At 53.0% G+C, this 18,477-nt stretch overlaps 1 protein-coding gene across 3 annotated transcripts in view; it reads left to right on the top strand.

Moving 5' to 3' along the window:
• Nucleotides 1-1,712: 1,712 nt before the first annotated feature.
• KCND3 (potassium voltage-gated channel subfamily D member 3) overlaps nucleotides 1,713-18,477 on the top strand; it is a 188,232-nt gene continuing 171,467 nt past the window's right edge. For 2 of the 3 annotated variants that reach the window (XM_038749310.1, XM_038749308.1), the window contains exons 1-2: nucleotides 2,775-2,954; nucleotides 9,814-10,992. In XM_038749310.1, coding sequence (XP_038605238.1) covers nucleotides 9,887-10,992 — 1,106 coding nt within the window. In that variant the 5' untranslated portion in view covers nucleotides 2,775-2,954; nucleotides 9,814-9,886. Of the gene's footprint in view, nucleotides 1,776-2,774; nucleotides 2,955-9,813; nucleotides 10,993-18,477 lie in introns of those variants that run through there. The other variant, XM_038749309.1, reaches the window with a different exon arrangement.

Here is an 18,477-nt window from a genome sequence, read left to right as displayed (position 1 = left end):
TGCCAAACTAGCACACTTCCCCCTACTGAGAGCTCACCTCCTCCAGGAGGCCTTCCCAGACTGAGCCCCCCCTTTTCCTCTGCTCCTCCTCCCCTCCCCATCGTCCTGACTCCCTCCCTCTGCTTTTACCCCCCTCCCCGCCCCACAGCACTTGTGTATACATGTACATATTTATTACTCTAATGATGCGCATATATCCATAATTCTATTAATTTATATTGATGCTAGTGATGCCTGTCTACTTGCTCTGTTTAGTTGTCTGTCTCCCCGCCTTGTAGACTGTGAGCCCGTTGTTGGGTAGGGATCGTCTCTATCAGTTGCCGAATTGTACTTTCCAAGTGCTTAGTCCTGTGCTGCAGAGCTCCCTCCTCCTCCACACCTTCTCCTCATCCTCCTCTCCATCCTCCTCCACACGTTCTCCCGTCCTCCTCTCCATCCTCTTCCCGTCCTCTTCCTCCCCATCCTCGTCTCCATCCTCCTCCACACGTTCTCCCGTCCTCCTCTCCATCCTCTTCCCGTCCTCTTCCTCCCCATCCTCGTCTCCATCCTCCTCCACACGTTCTCCCGTCCTCCTCTCCATCCTCTTCCCGTCCTCTTCCTCCCCATCCTCGTCTCCATCCTCCTCCACACGTTCTCCCGTCCTCCTCTCCATCCTCTTCCTGTCCTCTTCCTCCCCATCCTCGTCTCCATCCTCCTCCACACCTTCTCCCCATCCTCCTCTCCATCCTCCTCCACACCTTCTCCCCATCCTCCTCTCCATCCTCCTCCACACCTTCTCCCCATCCTCCTCTCCATCCTCCTCCACACCTTCTCCCCATCCTCCTCTCCATCCTCCTCCCCATTCTCTCCCCTCTATCCTCCTCCCCATCTCCTTTCTTTCCTCCTCCCCACTTCCTCCCCATTCTCTCTTCCTCCTCCGCGTCCTCCTCCCTATCCTCCTCCCCATCTCCTTTCTCTCCTCCTCCCCACTTCCTCCCCATCCTCTTCCTCCCCATCCTCCTCATCCTCCTCTCCGTCCTCCCCGCGAATGAATGAATGCCTGAATGAAGAGGAAAGGGGGAAATCGCCCACCTGCGCCCCCTGGTGTTGGCACCCCGCGGGGTCTGGAGGCGGCGGCGGCGGCGGGTAAGAGGACGGCGCCCCCTGGTGTTGGCGCCCCGCGGGGGCCGGGTTGGGGGGGGGGGGTGGGGGGGACGGGGACGGCGGAGCTGCCGCGGGGACGGCGCCCCCTGGCGTCCACGGTCGTCGCCGGCGGCTCCGCGGGCCGGGCGGTGGGGCAGGCGGTGCCTCCGCGGGCGGGCGGGCGGGCTCGCTCGCTCACCTGAGCGCACGCGGAGCCCCGTGCCAGCCTCGCCTCTCGCCCGCACTGTAAGGAGGCTGGGGGCGGCGGGGAGGGGGGAGCGTTCGGGGGCGCAGCGTGGAGCAGAGGGTCCAGAGCGGAGCAGGGGGCGTTCGGTGCCCGTGTGGTCCTGGTGGGGGCTCGGGACAGGCGTCCCCTCCCTCCCCCCCCCTCCCCTCCCTCCCCTCCCATCTGTCTGTCCCTGCCTCCGTCCCCGCCCCTGTGTGTCCCTCGGGGGGGTGGCGGTGCCTGGGCGGGCAGTCGGGGCCGGGGTCCCCCGGGTCGGGGCCGGAGCCAGCGAGCCGTCCTCGCCTGAGCCCCGACAGCCCGACCTGAGCACCATCCCCCCGCGCCCTGCCGGCCTGCCCGCCCGCCGGCCCGCCTGCCTGCCTTCGCACGGATTCCTCCACTCCATCCCTCACCACGCGCCGGATCGGTCAGTCCTGCTCCAGCGCTCTCTCTCTCTCTCTCTCTCTCTCTCTCTCTCTCTATACACACACACACACACACACACACACACATACACATATCCCCCCCACCCTCCCCGTGCCGGGGGTCTCGGCCAGGGGCTCCCACTCCCCAGCCCAGGAGCGGGGCGGCACGGCCGGCCGGGGGCTGCTGGCACCTCCTCCCTTCATCCTCCTCCCCACCCCTCCTCCCCACCCCCTATCCATCCTCCTCCCCACCCCCATCCATCCTCCTCCCCACCCCCTATCCATCCTCCTCCCCACTCCTCCTCCCCACCCCCATCCATCCTCCTCCCCATCTCCTCTCCATCCTCCACATTCTCCTCCCCCATCCTCCTCCCCATCTCCTCCTCATCCTCCTCGTCGTCCTCCTCACCTCCTCCCCGTCCTTCTCTGCATCCTCCTCCACAACTTCTCCCCGTCCTGCTCTCCATCCTCCTCCACACCTTCTCCTCGTCCTCCTCTCTATCCTCCTCCAGACCACCTCCTCCTCCCACCACCCTCCTCCCCATCCTCCCCTCCACCTCCTCCCACCACCCTCCTCCCCATCCTCCTCCCCTATCCTCCCCTCCACCTCCTCCCACCACCCTCCTCCCCATCTCCTCCCCTCTATCCTCCTCTCCAGTCCTCCTCTCCACCTCCTCCCCATCCTCCTCCCCCGTCCTCCCCCATCCTCCTCCCCGCCTCCTCCTCCTCCTCCTCCCCGCTCCCTCCTGCTCCCCAGCACCGTGGGCTCTGGGCCCTGCTCCCGGCCTCCCCCCGCCCCCGGGGGCAGAGAGAGGGCCCTCGCCCCTTCGCTCCCCGGGGCCCTGGGATTGGCGGGGGCCTGGACCCGGGGGCTCGGGGGGCCGGGGAGAGGGGGAGAGGAGGAGGAGGAGGGCGGGGAGGGGGCGAGCCTCGGAGTCCCGCGGCGTCGGAGGCAGAGGCAGCGGCGGGGAGGGACACAGAGGCAGAGACGAGACAGAGAGAGACGGAGGGAGCGGGTCTCCATCTCTCCGGGGAGCCGTGGGAGCGGCCGCCCCGCCTCCTCCTCCTCCTCCTCCATCCTCTTCCATCCTCCTCCTGGTCCTCCATCCTCCTCCTGGTCCTCCTCTTCCTCCTCCTCCTCCGCAGGGCAGCGGCGGGGCCCGGGGCTTTCTGGGCGGAAGGTAAGGGAGTTTCGGGAGGATGCTTAGTAGGGGGGCGGCCGGGGGGGGGGGGCTGCTTCTGCGCCTGTTGCTCGAGCTGCCCACGCGTGCCCCTTCCCCGCGCCCGGGCGAACCCCGGAATGTGGGCGGGGGGCTCCCCCTCCGAGGACACCCCGGCTTTGGGAGGGGGGGGGGTCTCCAAGCTGCTGTTTTATTCCATCTGCGTGAGAACCGCGCCCCCTCCCCCGTCCCGCCTGCCCACACTCCCCGGGGGCTTCCCAGCCGCCGGCCGGACAGGGCGTGGGGTTTGGGGGGCGGCCCGTTGGGGGTGGGGGGTGGGGGGGGAGTATGCCACAAAGTTCCCCAGCCCGACTCCCAGGGAGAGTTGGGTCCTTCCCCACTCCTACCCAAGTGGTCATTCATTCATTCATTCAGTCGCATTTACTGAGCGCCTTCGGCTGTGCTAAGCGCCTGGTCCTTGGGGTACGTTCGGAGGGGCAGCCCCCTCCCACCCAGCGGGAGCGATTTGTGTCGGAGATGGGGCTGCAGAGAAGTTCCCTAAGGCAAATCCAATCTGCTCACTTCTGGGTTGTTGACATTTGAGTCAAGTCGCAGTCGCCCCCTGCTCTTATCTGGGCGGGCAGCCTCTCCAATACAAGCAACAGGCTGGTGCTCCTCTCCCCTCCTCCTCTCCCCCCTTCCCTCTCTCTCCTTCTCTCCCCCCAGGCCTCCACCGGCCCCCACCTAACCCTTAACCGAGAAACAGCCCTGATTTGTTTTCTGCAGAACACGTCTGTGCTCTGGTATGCTAACGGCGTGTGTACTCCTTGATAATGTGCTCGTAGTGTGAATCTGGAAGAGTCAAACCAAGCGTGGCTTCATGTGTGCCTGGATCTCGTGTATATCCTGGTTAGCCATTTATACATGTCCCTGCCTGGGGAGTTTCAGTCTGTATATACGTGGCATGTTTAGAGTTGGTGCGCTCCACTTGCGCATGAATGTTCAGTAGAGCCGGATCGTGGGCGTGTGTTTTCCCACACCAACACATGGATCTGTTCAATAGGTGAACTCTTATAATGAGCTACTAACAAGTGGTAAAATGTACAGAAGGAGCACCCCCCCACACACACTCCCACACACCCCACCACTACCAGGGGAAGAGAGCTAGGCAACTGTTACATTTTGCTCCTCCCAAAGCTAGGGCCGGGGCTCTGACCATCCCCAGAAGGGACATCAAAAGAGAAAAGCCCTCTGTACCTGTGGAAGGCAGGGCCGGGAGTGAGGAGGGATAAGGCTCAACCAGTAATAATAATTATTATTATTCTTACTAATAATAATATAGGATTTATTAAGTGCTCCTATGTGTCAAGCACTGTGCTGAGGACTGGGGTAAATACAAAGTAATCAGATTAGACATAATCCATGTCCCACACCAGCTTTGGCCCTCTGGATTGTCTTTCCTTCTGAGAATCTTAAATTTGATTGGGTCATTCTGGTATTGAGGGTGGAAGATGATGCCCCAGGATTGTTTTTCAGGAGAGGTGGGAGTCCTCCTGGTGTTCTCAAGTGAGTCAGATAGCACTCTTTCTCTCCCCAGAGATGAGAACGGTGAAAGGGGTTGGGAAGACAGTCAATCCTGCTTGATTAACACCTTCCATATCACCAGGCTGCCTTGCCCAATGGGACAGCAAAGGAAAATCCTTGTTCTCTCTCCTATCAGACTTTTCAAGGGCTCCTGCCCTATCGCCCTATTCCAATTGCTTAGTACAATTCTCTGCCCACACTTAAGTGCTCAATAAATATGCTTGATTGATTGGTGTTACGGGGGGAAAACAAAGTTCTCTGAAAGTGGTGCTCGTAAAAACAAACCCACCCACCAAAACACTCGGTCCCAGGGACCCTTCTCCCTAAGGCATCCCTCCCTCTCTCCCTCTTCATGTTCTGGGTTCGTACCTGCATTTGTTTTCACTCCTTCTTGGAGACCTGCCTAGCTAGTAGGCATTTCAGCAGTTAAAACAGTCTCAAAAAAGCAGTTTCTAATCTTTGCTTGAGGTCTAATCATTACCGGCTGCACTTAGGCTAGGTAATTGGGCAATAAGCCTTTTACAGGTGGAATAATTTAGACCCCTTTCTAGGGTTTGGGTATTTTTTTTCTTTTTGGTCATTTTAGTTCTCACTGGGAGTGGTTCTCATTTCATGATATCTCCTTCTCTTTCTTTAGCCTAAAAGAATAGATTTCATTTTCTAGTCATTCGAGACTTCCACATCCTGCAGGCGCCAAGCACATTCTCTTAGTTTTTGTCCATGAGCAATGGTGATTCCCAGCTCTCAAACTTTATCTCTGATCCCCGTGAGTTTTCAGTAGAGCTGTTGTGCCTGGCTGTGTCTGCACACATTCAGTTCCCCCAAAATGTTCTTTGATTTAAGTTATCTGGAATGTTTCAGGCACTAGAGTTTTTGTTGAATGGAAATATCTAGAAAATTCAGGTCAAAGTGTATTTTTATGCCTCGGTTGCTCAGATAATTTACATGTATCGACACATGCTGCGTGTACATCTCTTTTCCCCAAGCACATAGGGTTCTGAGAGATTCGCCTCGTTTCATCCTTGAAATGCCCAGAGCTTGGCTCTCTTTTCCAGCTGGGGAGGCCCAGGCCCCGGCCCCGGCCCCGGCCCAGGCCCGGGGAGTAGGAGTTGGTACCTGGTCTTGGAGTGAGTAGGCGGCAGAGCCACAAACAGATGCTCGGCACCCAGTCCAGGCCCAGAGCTCTGACTCTCTCTCTGTCCTGCGGGGCCTGACCACAGCCTGTTCTGCTTGTTTCACTTTGGAGACCCCCAGCCTTCCACTTCTAGGGGCACTGATTCCTGCCCAAGCCAGAGCAGACATGCGAATGGGTATTTTCCACAGGCCTCCCTCCTGCTCCTGGCTGCACTGGTCTGCCTTTTTCTGATGTGAAGCGTCGGTGTCACACTCACTCCGCTACCAGACCACGTTCCCAGCAGGCCCCACTGCCACTGTTCTGATGTCTTTAATGCAGTCACAATGATTAGGGAAAGCCTGGGACCGAATGGGTGATTCGTGTTTCAGCGAGAGAGTTATGACTGGTCAGCATCACCTTCGAACTCAGGACGACTTGATGAAAAGTTGCTGGGACGTGTGCCGGTGGCTGAGGCTGAGTCTGCTTGCTCTTCTGGGAGCCAGAACTTGAAATGCCGATGGGTTTGGAAGTTGGGGGGCCGAGAGAGAAGTGGGAGATGAGAGGGCTGGGGCTGCTTCTGCCAGCCCAGAAGGGAGGACGGGCAGGTTGTTAGGAGGAGCTGGAAATTACTGGAAATTGCTTAACAGCGTGGCTAGGGGAAAGAGCATGGGCCTGAGGGTCAGAGGACCTGGGTTCTAATTCTAACTCCATTGTTTGTCTGCTGGGTGACCTTGGGCAAGTCATTTACCTTCTCTGAGCCTCAGTTCTTTCATCTGAAAAATGGGGGGGGGGGGTGTCAATACCTGCTCTCCCTCCTACTTAGGCTGTGAGCTTCATGTGGGACCAGATTATCTTGTATCTACCCCAGTGCTTAGTATGGCATTTGACATAGTAATCTCTTAACAAATGCCACTATCATTATTAGTATTAATACTAATAATCTAGACTGTAGCCTGTTTGTGGACAGGAAATGTGTCTACCAACTCTGTTACACTGTACTCTCCCAAGTGCTTAGTTCAGTGCTCTGCACACAGTAAGCACTCAAATACAATTGATTGAGTGATAATAACTGTGGAATTGGTTAAACACTTACTATGTGCCTAGCACTGTGCTAACTGTTGGAGAAGACACAAGATAATCTCGTCAGACACAAGCTCCTGCCTCATCTGAGACTCACAGTCTAAATACAAGGGAGAACAGGAATTCAATTCCCATCTTACAGGTGAGAAAATTGAGGCCCAGAGAAGTGAAGTGACTTGTCCCTGATCACACAGCAGACAAGTGGCAGAGCTGGGATTAGGGTCCATTTCCTCTATCTCCCAAGCCCACGCTCTTTCCACTAGGCCACCCTATCCTTGGGTCTGTAAATCCAAGGAGGCCCACGTGAAGACAGGGAATTGAGGAGAAGCTGGAGCCCAGGGCAGAGCAGCCAGGATGATGATGGGGTTGGAGGGAATGGTTCCTGAGAACAGGTATTAAAAGTACAGTATGGCCTAGTGGATAGAGCCTGGGAGTCAGAAGGACCTGGGTTCTAATCCTGACTTCTCCACTTGTCTTCTGCTGTGCGACTTTGGGCAAATCACTTAACTTCTCCGGACTTCAATTCCCTCATCTGTGACATGAAGATTAAGACTGGGAGCCACATGTGGGACATGGACTTTTCCCGACCTGACTAGCTAGTATCTACCCCAGCACTAGTACAGTGCCTGGCACATAGTAAGCGCTTAACAAGTACCACGGAAAAAAAGGAGTAACTCTCAGAGAGGAGGCACAGCAGCCCTGTCGGGATCAGGAGGGTGGCCCCTTGGTGGTGGGGAGGAGAAGGAGGTGGAGGAAGGAGTGCAGTTTGCTGAGAGAACAGCTTGGCTGGGAGCCGGATGGCATTAGAGATAAGTCAAGGAATAAGGCAAGACTCCACTGAGAGGTAGCCTGACTGTGAGCAGCAAGGAGTAGGAAAGTCACCTGTCAATCAACAGTATTTAATGATCATTTACTCTGTGCAGAACAATGTACCAGTTGCTTGGGAGAAGAGTACAATACAGGAGTTAGCTAGGGGAGTTTACAGTCTAGCAGGGGAGAGAGGTACTAAAATCAATTGCAGGTAACTCCCGCAGGTTGACTGGCTTCAGACCTACAATTGTACTTTGGGAACACGCATGTTACCAGCTTCCCACAGCCCTGCTGTCTCTCCCATCCATCTCCAGGAACTGTGGCTCTGAGCATCTGACACTAGTTTACAGGTGTGAACACTAGGTCTCAGGTGCAGCAGAGTTGACTCCTCAAATTATCCCGACTTGACCAGGGGAGGAAAGAAAGATGTAGGCCAGATAAGAGCACTGCATTTGGTGGACTGGAAGTACTGACCATCCCTCCCTGCCTGTTTCCTTCCTGCCCCAGCTCCGAGGGCACCTGGGTTCTTCTCTCTGTCCATCTCGCTTTTCACAGTCTGGTCAGAGCAATGGTTGTGGGCTGGGATCCTGGCCTCTTCTGTATCAAAGTGAGAGGAAAGGTTGACTATTTCATATCTGACAGTCTGTCACTCTCCCCATCATTGAAACTCCCCCCAAATCACATCTCCACCAAGAAGCCTTCCAGAATAAGCCCTTTATTTCCCCATCCACCCATCTCTCTGCGTTGACTATGCACTCAGCTGTATATAATAATAATAATAATAACGGTATTTGTTAAGCGCTTACTATGTGCAAAGCACTGTTCTAAGCGCTGGGGGGATACACAGTGATCAGGTAGTCCCACGTGGGGCTCACAGTCTTAATCCCCATTTTACAGACGAGGGAACTGAGGCACAGAGAAGTTAAGTGCGTTGCCCAAAGTCACACAGCTGACAATTGGCGGAGCTGGGATTTGAACCCGTGACCTCTGACTCCAAAGCCCGTGCTCTTTCCACTGAGCCACGCTGCTTCTCTTCTATCCCTTAAGGTCTTGGCTCACTCCAGCATCACAGTACTTATGTAAATATTCTTATTCTCTACTATTTTCCCTATCCCTAATCAATCCCTGTCTACTTCCCACTGTAGACTGCAACTCTGCTGTATTGCACTTTCCCAAGCATTTAGTTCAGTTCTCTCTCCACAGTAAGCTCTCAATGAATACCACTGATTCTCTGACCCGGAGAAGGGGGTACTAGCAAACTGATCACCTTCTCTAAGATGTAGACCAGCTCAGCTGCTTCCTGACAGCAAATGCCAAGTTGACATCCATGTTTGGGGCTCTGGAGCCCCTTTATGAATTTATAAGATTGGGGTGGCCATGTGAGGTGGGCAGCGTGGCTCAGTGGAAAGAGCCCGGGCTTTGGAGTCAGAGGTCATGGGTTCGAATTCCGACTCTGCCACATGTCTTCTGTGTGATCTTCACTTCTCTGAGCCTCAGTGACCTCATCTGTAAAGTGGGGATTAAGATTGTGAGCCCCCCGTGGGACAACTTGATCACCTTGTATCCCCCCAGCGCTTAGAACAGTGCTTTGCACATCGTAAGTGCTTAACAAATGTCATTATCCTTTTAGACTGTGAGCCCACTGTTGGGTAGGGACTGTCTCTATATGCTGCCAACTTGTACTTCCCAAGCACTTAGTACAGTGCTCTGCACACAGTAAGCGCTCAATAAATACGATTGATTGATTAAGAATAAGGAGAGCTGGGAGGCAGGGGACAGCTGTCCTCTCTTGGTAGGACTGGGTTTGCTCTTTTCTGGTGGAGACTCAGCAGTGCCCTGGGGGTCTGTGGTATTGAGAAGGAGAGTCTGAGGGCAACTATGAGCCAGGCCCATAGGGCCTGGGAAGCCTGGGGATTCTTACTGAATAGACTGTGTGGATTCCCAAGTCCTTTCCCCATTAGTCTTGTTGGCGACAAACCACATAAAAATCGTCAGGTTGTTCCTACTTTGAAATGATTTTAACGAGGAATCATTTATCCATTCCCCACTTAAACCAGTGATTCTTCTCAATTTCTTTGAGCTGTTGGCCACGTGTGTCTCTTCAGAGACTTTTTTTGCTGGAGGCCAGCCAGCCCTGCCACCCATTGCTACTTGGACTTGACCATTTGGCCCTATCAAACCTACGTTTCCTTCAGGGTGAAGTGTGCCGGACCCCACCCCGCCCTCTGCCCACTGACCCATGTCCTCTGCTTTCTCTACTCGGTGACCCGAGTCCTCTGCTTCCTCCTCCAGGGAGCCCTGAGCTGATTTCAAGCTGGTGTGCGAAGTGTCCGTGCCGCTGCCGCCCATCCCCAAAGGAGTCACCATGGCGGCTGGAGTCGCGGCCTGGCTGCCCTTTGCCCGGGCGGCGGCCATCGGCTGGATGCCCGTGGCCAACTGCCCCATGCCGCTGGCCCCGGCGGAGAAACACAAACGCCAGGATGAGCTCATCGTCCTCAATGTGAGCGGGCGGCGCTTCCAGACATGGAGGACCACGTTAGAGCGCTACCCGGACACCCTGCTGGGCAGCACAGAGAAGGAGTTCTTTTTCAACGAGGACACCAAGGAGTACTTCTTCGACCGTGACCCAGAAGTCTTCCGCTGCGTCCTCAACTTCTACCGCACCGGCAAGCTGCACTACCCCCGCTACGAGTGCATCTCGGCCTATGATGATGAGCTGGCCTTCTACGGGATCCTTCCCGAGATCATCGGCGACTGCTGCTACGAGGAGTACAAGGACCGCAAGCGGGAAAACGCGGAGCGCCTCATGGATGACAACGACTCAGAGAACAACCAGGAGGCCGTGCCGTCGCTCAGCTGTCGCCAGACCATGTGGCGTGCGTTCGAGAACCCGCACACCAGCACCCTGGCCCTGGTCTTCTACTACGTCACGGGCTTCTTCATCGCCGTCTCGGTCATCACCAACGTGGTGGAGACAGTGCCCTGTGGAGCTGTGCCGGGCAGCAAGGAGGTGCCGTGTGGGGAGCGCTACTCCGTGGCCTTCTTCTGCCTGGATACGGCCTGCGTCATGATCTTCACCGTCGAGTACCTGCTGCGGCTGTTCGCTGCCCCAAGCCGCTACCGCTTCGTGCGCAGCGTTATGAGCATCATCGACGTGGTGGCCATCTTGCCCTACTACATCGGGCTGGTCATGACCGATAACGAGGACGTCAGTGGGGCCTTTGTCACACTCCGGGTCTTCCGGGTCTTCCGGATTTTCAAATTCTCCCGCCACTCTCAGGGCTTGCGGATCCTGGGCTACACACTCAAGAGCTGCGCCTCAGAGCTGGGCTTCCTGCTCTTCTCCCTCACCATGGCCATCATCATCTTTGCCACTGTCATGTTTTATGCGGAGAAGGGCTCCTCAGCCAGCAAGTTCACGAGCATCCCCGCCTCCTTCTGGTACACCATCGTCACCATGACCACCCTGGGGTGAGTGTGGCGCTGGGGGTGGGTGGACGCGAGCACTGGCCTGAGGACCAAAGTCTGTTCCGGGCTTGATGTGGACTGCATGGGGACTTCCGGGATCAGGATCCCGGATCAGGTGGTGGTCATTGGATGGTGGATGGTGACCTCCAAGGCTCCAAAGCTTCACTCCCTACTTCTGGTTCAGTTGGCATCTCTCCATTTTTTCTCCTTCGGGTCTTCACCCGGCTGTTCGAAGGCATTGATCTACCCATGGGCTCTGTCAGCCTCTGTCTTTCAGGGCTGTGATATGGCACGGGGTGGTTTTTGTGGACTGTTTCTCTGATGCCTTGGGTCAGTTAGTTCTGGGCCCGGGTTGCCAGTCATTTGGGACTTGGAGCTCTGAGGGCTTGGGACATCCATGGCACCCAGTCTGTGGTATCTGTGATCGGGGACCAGCTTCAGCACTGACCAGGCTGGAGACTGACTGGGCCGGTGGGTTTGGACGGGAGTGGAGATCCGTCCCTACCCACAGTTGGAGATGTGTCCTTGGTATCATTCAGCAGAGGTCTGGGAAAGTGGGCCAGAGAGGGTCATCTGATCTCTGCCCCTTCTCACCTTCATTGGTTCTGTTGTTTCCATTTGGGCTGCAGAAATATCTTCATGTTCTCTGATGGGGAGCCACCGATAAGGGGAGGGGGCTGGGAGGAAAATTACAGTCCTTTTGCTCTAACGGGATTAGAGCCTATAAAGGCAGCAGCTTTGGAGAAACACTCATTTCTTTGGGTTTCTGCTCCGTCTGTTGGAAATTGTTCAGGCTAATGCAATCTCATCGCCATTCAGATGTTAGGGGTCTGTTTGCTTAGGATGGTTAAATGGAACCAGTTGCATTCTCTTGCTGATGGAGAATTCATGAAGCTTTTTATTTGGTCTTTGATGATTCCGTTTGTTTCATCCCACTGGTTCGATTTTCTTTTTTTTTCTGGCTGGAACCCTATTGTGCTAGTGTCAGTTTTCCATAGTGCTGTGTGCGCTTATTATGAATGACCAAGCAGGTGACAGGCCTTTTTAAAATGATTACACTGATCATTCCTCTTGAGTCCTGGAAGCTGTCGGTCATTTGAGGGGAAGGAGGTTTGGCGCTCAGACTCAAAATCTAGAAATGGCAGTGTCAGCGAGGGCGAAGCCAAAGAGGCCCAAGGGGGAAGGACAGATGGCTTTTATCTCCTAACCCTGGGATCCTCTCTGTGGGGGACTGGACCCCACCAGCCTTCTGGAGGACCTTTTGTCCAATGTGATTAGTCACATACCTCAGGTGAGTCTGAAACATGCCAAGTCTCGGTGAGGATGGGGCAGGAAGCAGAGACTGGTTGGCCCTAACCAATTTGTTAGGATGTCCTAGGTCACACCCTCCCTCTCGACATCATGATGACACAGCTCAAGTCGGGGTTGCAAGGCTGAGAAGCTGGTGGTGGGTTGTAATCTGACAGAGGTCTCTCTGCCCTTTCTCTGAGGCCTGATTCCCAGGCAGTCACTTCCCCTCCTCCTTCTCTCCCTGCCACTAGCCCCTAAGTACCATTAAGGTTACCCGCACTAGGGCCCCTATAAATGGTACTTGAAAGAAGACTCTGGGCAGGGCCTTGAGGAGGAAAATTGAGGGCAGATCCAGACAAGAGATGAATGGAGCCAGGAGGAAGCAACTGTCAACTTCCCTGGGGAAAAGGAAGGAAGACTATGAGTGTATGTGTAGGTAAATGCATACATACCTGCCACTTTGGCCTGTCCAGTGAATGGGAAACTCTGAGGAGGCCTCCACCCTTTCTTCCCCTCCTCCTACATGTCCCACAGATATATGAAGAGAAGCAGCATGGCCTAGTGAGAAGCACTGTGGTCTTGTGGATAAAGACTATGAGCCCCATTTGGGACAGAGACTCTGTCCAACCCTATTTGCTTGTATCCACCACAGCATTTAAATACAGTGCCTGGCACATAATAAGCATCTAACAAATACCATTATTATTATTATTATTAGAGCATATGCCTGGGAGTCAGAAGGGCCTGGGTTCTACTCCTGGCTCTGCCACTTGTCTGCTGTGTGACCTTGGACAAGTCACTGTACTTCTTTGTGCCTCAGTTACCTCATCTGTAAAATGGGGATAAAAACTGTGAGCACCGTGTGTGACATGGACTCTGTCCAACTGATTAGCTTATATCTATTCCAGGACTTGGTACAGTGTTTGTCACGTAGTGAACACTTAACAAATATGATTTTAAAAAGGCAGCCTCTGAACCAAGCAGATCTGTGTGCTGCTGGTGGAAGGGCAAAACTTCACGCTGGGCCTCGTGCCGAGCCTCATTGTTGAGGCTCATCCTGAGACTCCTGCTGACTCTCTGGCAGGCAGGCAAGAACTCCCTTCTCGGCAGGAGCTCCAGAGAGAGAACGGGCCTTGGAACAGGGCCTTCCCTTTCTGCATCTCCAACTCTGAACATCCTTCTCTCACGTATCTGAGTTCTACATCACAACCAAGGCCAGGGGTAGCTAAGGGAGAGCAAAGGAGATTGAAGGATCAGGAAGGAGAAAACAGAGGATGAGCAAGGGACAATGAACTATTATTTGGATTGATGGGGGGTGACAGGGAGGGGATGGGACTCCAATTTGACACTTTTATGTGGTAATCCCCTCTCTCTGTGTAGCAAATCCAGAAATTTCACTAAAAGGTATCCTGAAATTTTCCTCTGTAGAAATAGCCTTAGAAATGTATTGTTTTCAACCTCTGAGGGAGGCTCAGAACAGGGACCAGGACCCCAGGGTTCCTTGCAGCCAGCCCAGCTAGGAGGTGCCCAGAGTGTGCAACACTTTGGCTCTGGAGCCTGCTAGATGGGAGAATTCCTCAGCAGGGGCAGCACCTGTGTACCTGGAGGTGAGTAGAGTATCTCCTGAGGGCTGCTGGGGGACTGACCTAATAATCATGATAACAATAATCGTGGCATCTGTTAAGCACTTACTATGTGCCAGACATCATACTAAGTGCTGGGATAGATACAAGATAATCAGGTTGGACACAGTCCCTGACCCACATGGGGCTCCCCATTTTACAAATGAGGAAACTGAGTCCCAGAAAAGTGAAGTAACTTGCCCAAGTTCAGACAGCAGACAAGTGGCAGAGCCAAGAGTAGAACACATGTCCTCTTACTCCCAGGCCCATGCTCCTTCCACTGGACCACGCTGCTTCTCTGAAGGAGGACAGGGAAGTAGCTTTTTGTTTTACTTCTTTGAGCATCAAACACTTCCTCCCCCTTCTAGTCTCCACCTGACCCAGGCATATTGCTTCCCTTTTCACCATTCAACTGCTCTGACTAGATTCTCGTTATATGAAGAGTCTATGCAGATCCCTTTTACTAGGAGCTGGGGGCGAGTTGTGGGGAGTGACTGGGGAAGGGGAAGTCTCATTCTCTGCTCTCCAGGAACTAGCAGTCTAGCAGTGTTTGGAAGCAGGATGGCCTAGTGGAAAGAGCATGGGCCTGGGCGTCAGAGTACCTGGATTCTAATCCCAGCTCTGCCAAATGCTTGCTCTGCGACCTTGGGCAAGTCACTTCCCTGTGCCTCAGTTCTCCTGTTCTCCCTTCTACTTAGACTGTGGGCAATTAGGTTGTACTATGTCCAGCCTAATTAAATTGCATCTACACCAGCCTGTCCTGCTGTCGACCCCCGGCCCACGTCCTCCCCCTGGCCTGGAATGTCCTCCCTCCACACATCTGCCAAGCTAGCTCTCCTCCTCCCTTCAAAGCCCTACTGAGAGCTCACCTCCTCCAGGAGGCCTTCCCAGACAGAGCCTCCTCCTTCCTCTCCCTCTCCCCATTCCCCCTGCCCTACCTCCTTCCCCTCCCCACAACACCTGTATATATGTTTGTACAGATTTATTAGTCTATTTATTTTACTTGTACATATTTACTATTCTATTTATTTTATTTTGTTAATGATGTGCATCCAGCTTTACTTCTATTTATTCTGATGACTTGACACCTGTTCACATGCTTTGTTTTGTTGTCTGTCTCCCCCTTCTACACTGTGAGCCCGTTGTTGAGTAGGGACTGTCTCTATATGTTGCCAACTTGTACTTCCCAAGCGCTTAGTACAGTGCTCTGCACATAGTAAGCACTCAATAAATACGATTGAATGAATGAATGAATTTAGAACAGTGTTTGACACAGTAAGCGCTCAACAAATACCCTAAAAAATTCACAGCCAGAAATAGTTGTCCATAAGCCTCTAATGACAGGTATATGTAGGCCTCTATTTCCTGTAATGGTAATTGTAATACTAAACACTTACTATGTGCCAAGAACTGTGCTGAGTGCCAGGGTAATTTCTGAATAATCAGACTGGACCCAATCCCTGGACCACATGAGGCTCACAATCTAAAAGTTAGCAAAAACAGGTCATTTATCCCCATTTTACAGATGAGGCAGCCGAGGCCCTGAGAGGTGAAGAGACTTGCCCAAGGTCACACAATAAGTCACAGGCAGATCTAGGTTTAGAACTTGCTCTGGGCACAGCAGAAAAATCTCGTAGGCTAAGGGACTTGATCGGCCAGGAGGGTGAAATCAGACTGTACTTGAGGGAGACCGGGATTGAAAAGAGAAACGAAGATCTGCCCCCATTTCCCCGACCTCCCGTCCCCCAACTCTCCTCCCTGCACATACAGCCATGGTCCGAGCTCAAAGGTTTTCAGGCTTCCTGCTGCTTGGAGGAATCCTCCCGGGTGGGGTGTTCTCTAAGGGAAGGGTGAAGAGCGTTGCAAGTTAGCAGATGTTTTTTGAGGCTTAAGTATACATCATCCCCTTGCTGCTTAGGAGTAAAGTGAGGTAGATGGTCATGCTTCTCAGGAAGCAAAGGGGTCTAGTGTAAAGAACATGGGGGCTGGAAGTCAGGGGACCTGAATTCTAGCCCAGCTCCACCACTTTCCTGTTGTGTGAACCTGGACAAATCACTTAAGTTCTATGTAGCTTGATTTCCTCATCTGTAAAATGAGAATTCAATTCCTGTTCTCCCTCCTACTTAGGGTGTGAGCCCCATGTAGAACAGGGACTGTATCTGACCTGAATATCTTGTGTTTAGCCCAGAGCTTTGTACAGTCCTTGATGTATAGTAAGTACTTAACAAGTATCACTATCATTATTATTATTTTTACTATTATTACTTTGTTATTTGCCCTTGGCCTTTCCCTGAGCAGCAGTCTGTGGTCATGTCTTGCTGTTTCCAGCTGGGGGTGATTCAGTAGTTTGCTCTCTGGACTCGTCAGGCTGTTGTGGCCCGTGAGAGGATTTGTAATTCCCACCTTGACGGGGCTGCCAGAAGCACGTCACTGGAGCATCTGGATGCCTGGAAAACTCAGGCATCGGCCCCAAACCCTCCGGCTCTCTGACTGGCTCCCAGGCACTGGGAGCATTTGCTCTGAGTTCCAGTGACATTGGGATGGTGGAGGGAAATCATGTCTGCCATGGGAATAAGATGAGAAAGGGAAGGGAATTAGAGGGTCCTTGTCCCACCCTGAATTTACAATCAGGAAAAACAGACAATCAACTTAGAAGTGGCACTGCTGGGCAGCATTTCCAGTTATTTAGTGGAAATGCCAGTCCCTAACTTTCAAAGTGTTCTGTGAGAAGAACTTTAATAATGATGTTATCATTTCAATCTAATTTTGTAAAACTCGATTTCCCCACCTCCAAGTAGGTTCCAGTGTCTAGGCAGAAGTGTCAACTGGTTCAGTCCCCTTTCAAAGCCCCCTTCTGCTCCCACTTGCCTGGGTCATTTTGGAAAAACACATGAGGGAGCCATGATAGGGGTGGACCTCTAGGAAGCATCCCAGAATGCTGCCGGTATTCATTTGTGACCTGGTGTGGTGTGATGAACTGCGCTGTACAGCTGCAGGGAGCCTGGAACAAGGTGACAGAGATGTTTGGTATTGATTTGGAGGCTCTAGAGATGGAATAATAATAATAATAATAATGGTATTTAAGTGCTTACTGTGTGCCCCAGGCACTGTACTAAGCACTCGGGTGGATACAAGCAGATCGGGTTTGTCACAGTCTCTGTCCCATATTGGGCTCAGAGTCTCAATCCCCATTTTACAGATGAGGTAACAGAGAAGTGAAGTGACTTGCCGCAAGTCACACAGCAGACAAGTGGTGGAGGCAGGATTAGAACCCACAGCCTTTTGACTCCCAGGCCGTTGCTCTATCCACTATGCTATGCTACTTCTCACCATGTGATCAGGGCAGCTTGGTTGGCACCTGATCCCCAGGTGAACCCAGCCAGCAGCCATCAGCTCCAGCTGCATCCTCCGGGGTTCAGAGCTGGGGCTCAGGGCCAAGCCAGGCCTCCTGCAGGTTGGCAGCTCCCTAAGTCTGGTTCACACGTGAAAATCCAGGCCTGTGAATGTGAGGGAAGGCCCTACTGCTCGCTCCTCTCTCAGTGAATCAGAAACAATTCTATGCTGACTTGGGAGTCATGGTTCTATTCTCTTGTGGCCAGGGAGCCTCAATCCTTCTGAAACGAGGAGAACGTGGCATGGAACCAGTCAACTTGGGAAAGTGTCTGGAGTAAACTAAAAGGGCAGAGCTCAGTGGAGGAGGGGAGACTGCTCGCTCAGTGGAGGAGAGGAGCCTCTTAGACCTAGCTCTTCAGGCGTAACAGCGTTCTTGGAGTGAGAGCTTCTATGCATGACCGGTCTTTAGCCTGCTAGAGTTAGCACCGAGAGACAGGTAGCCCAGCAGGAAGAGAACAGCAAGATGCAGGGAGGCAGATTGCACTGACTTTACGTATTTCATCCTTCAACCGACCACGTGTTCAGTGCATCTGTTTTAAGTAAGTTCAAGACGGGATTTGACTCAGAAAGCTTAGCTCTGGGTTGGCCATCAACAGCAGATGTTTCCCCTGCCCTCATGTGCACCTGGAATTTGAGTTACTAAACCCACTTTCTAGGTGGAATTGTGACTCTAATAATGGTAATAGCATTTATTGAGCACCCCCGGAAGAAATGCATTGTGCTATATGTTGCTGCTCACTCCACAGCTCCTCTCCAGAGCCTAACAAGGTCCTTTTGTTTTGATTTGCTTCCCCTTTTATACAAACACCAATCAATATATTGTATTTATTGAGCACTTACTGTGTATAGAGTAGTGCACTAAGCACTTTGGAGAGTACAATACAATGGAGTTGGTAAACATGATCCCTTCCCTCAAGGAGCTTACAATCTAGATGAAGCAGCTGTTAAAATAAATTACAGTGAGGGGAAATGGCAGAGTATAAGGAAATTTACAGAAGTGCTCTGGGGTTGGGGATGAGAAGTTTTTAACAACTAGCTTAAAAGATTCAGATCTTAGTGTATAGATGACATAGAAGGGAAGAGGAATTGAGTTGGGAAATGGGAGGTTAATCAGGGAAGACTTCTTGGAGGAGATGAGCTTTTAATAAGGCTTTGAAGATGGGGAAAGAGGTGTTGTATCCGA

Source organism: Tachyglossus aculeatus, chromosome 7, assembly GCF_015852505.1.
Source record: "Tachyglossus aculeatus isolate mTacAcu1 chromosome 7, mTacAcu1.pri, whole genome shotgun sequence".
Taxonomy (NCBI): domain Eukaryota; kingdom Metazoa; phylum Chordata; class Mammalia; order Monotremata; family Tachyglossidae; genus Tachyglossus; species Tachyglossus aculeatus.
This window is presented reverse-complemented; position numbering and strand designations above follow the sequence as displayed.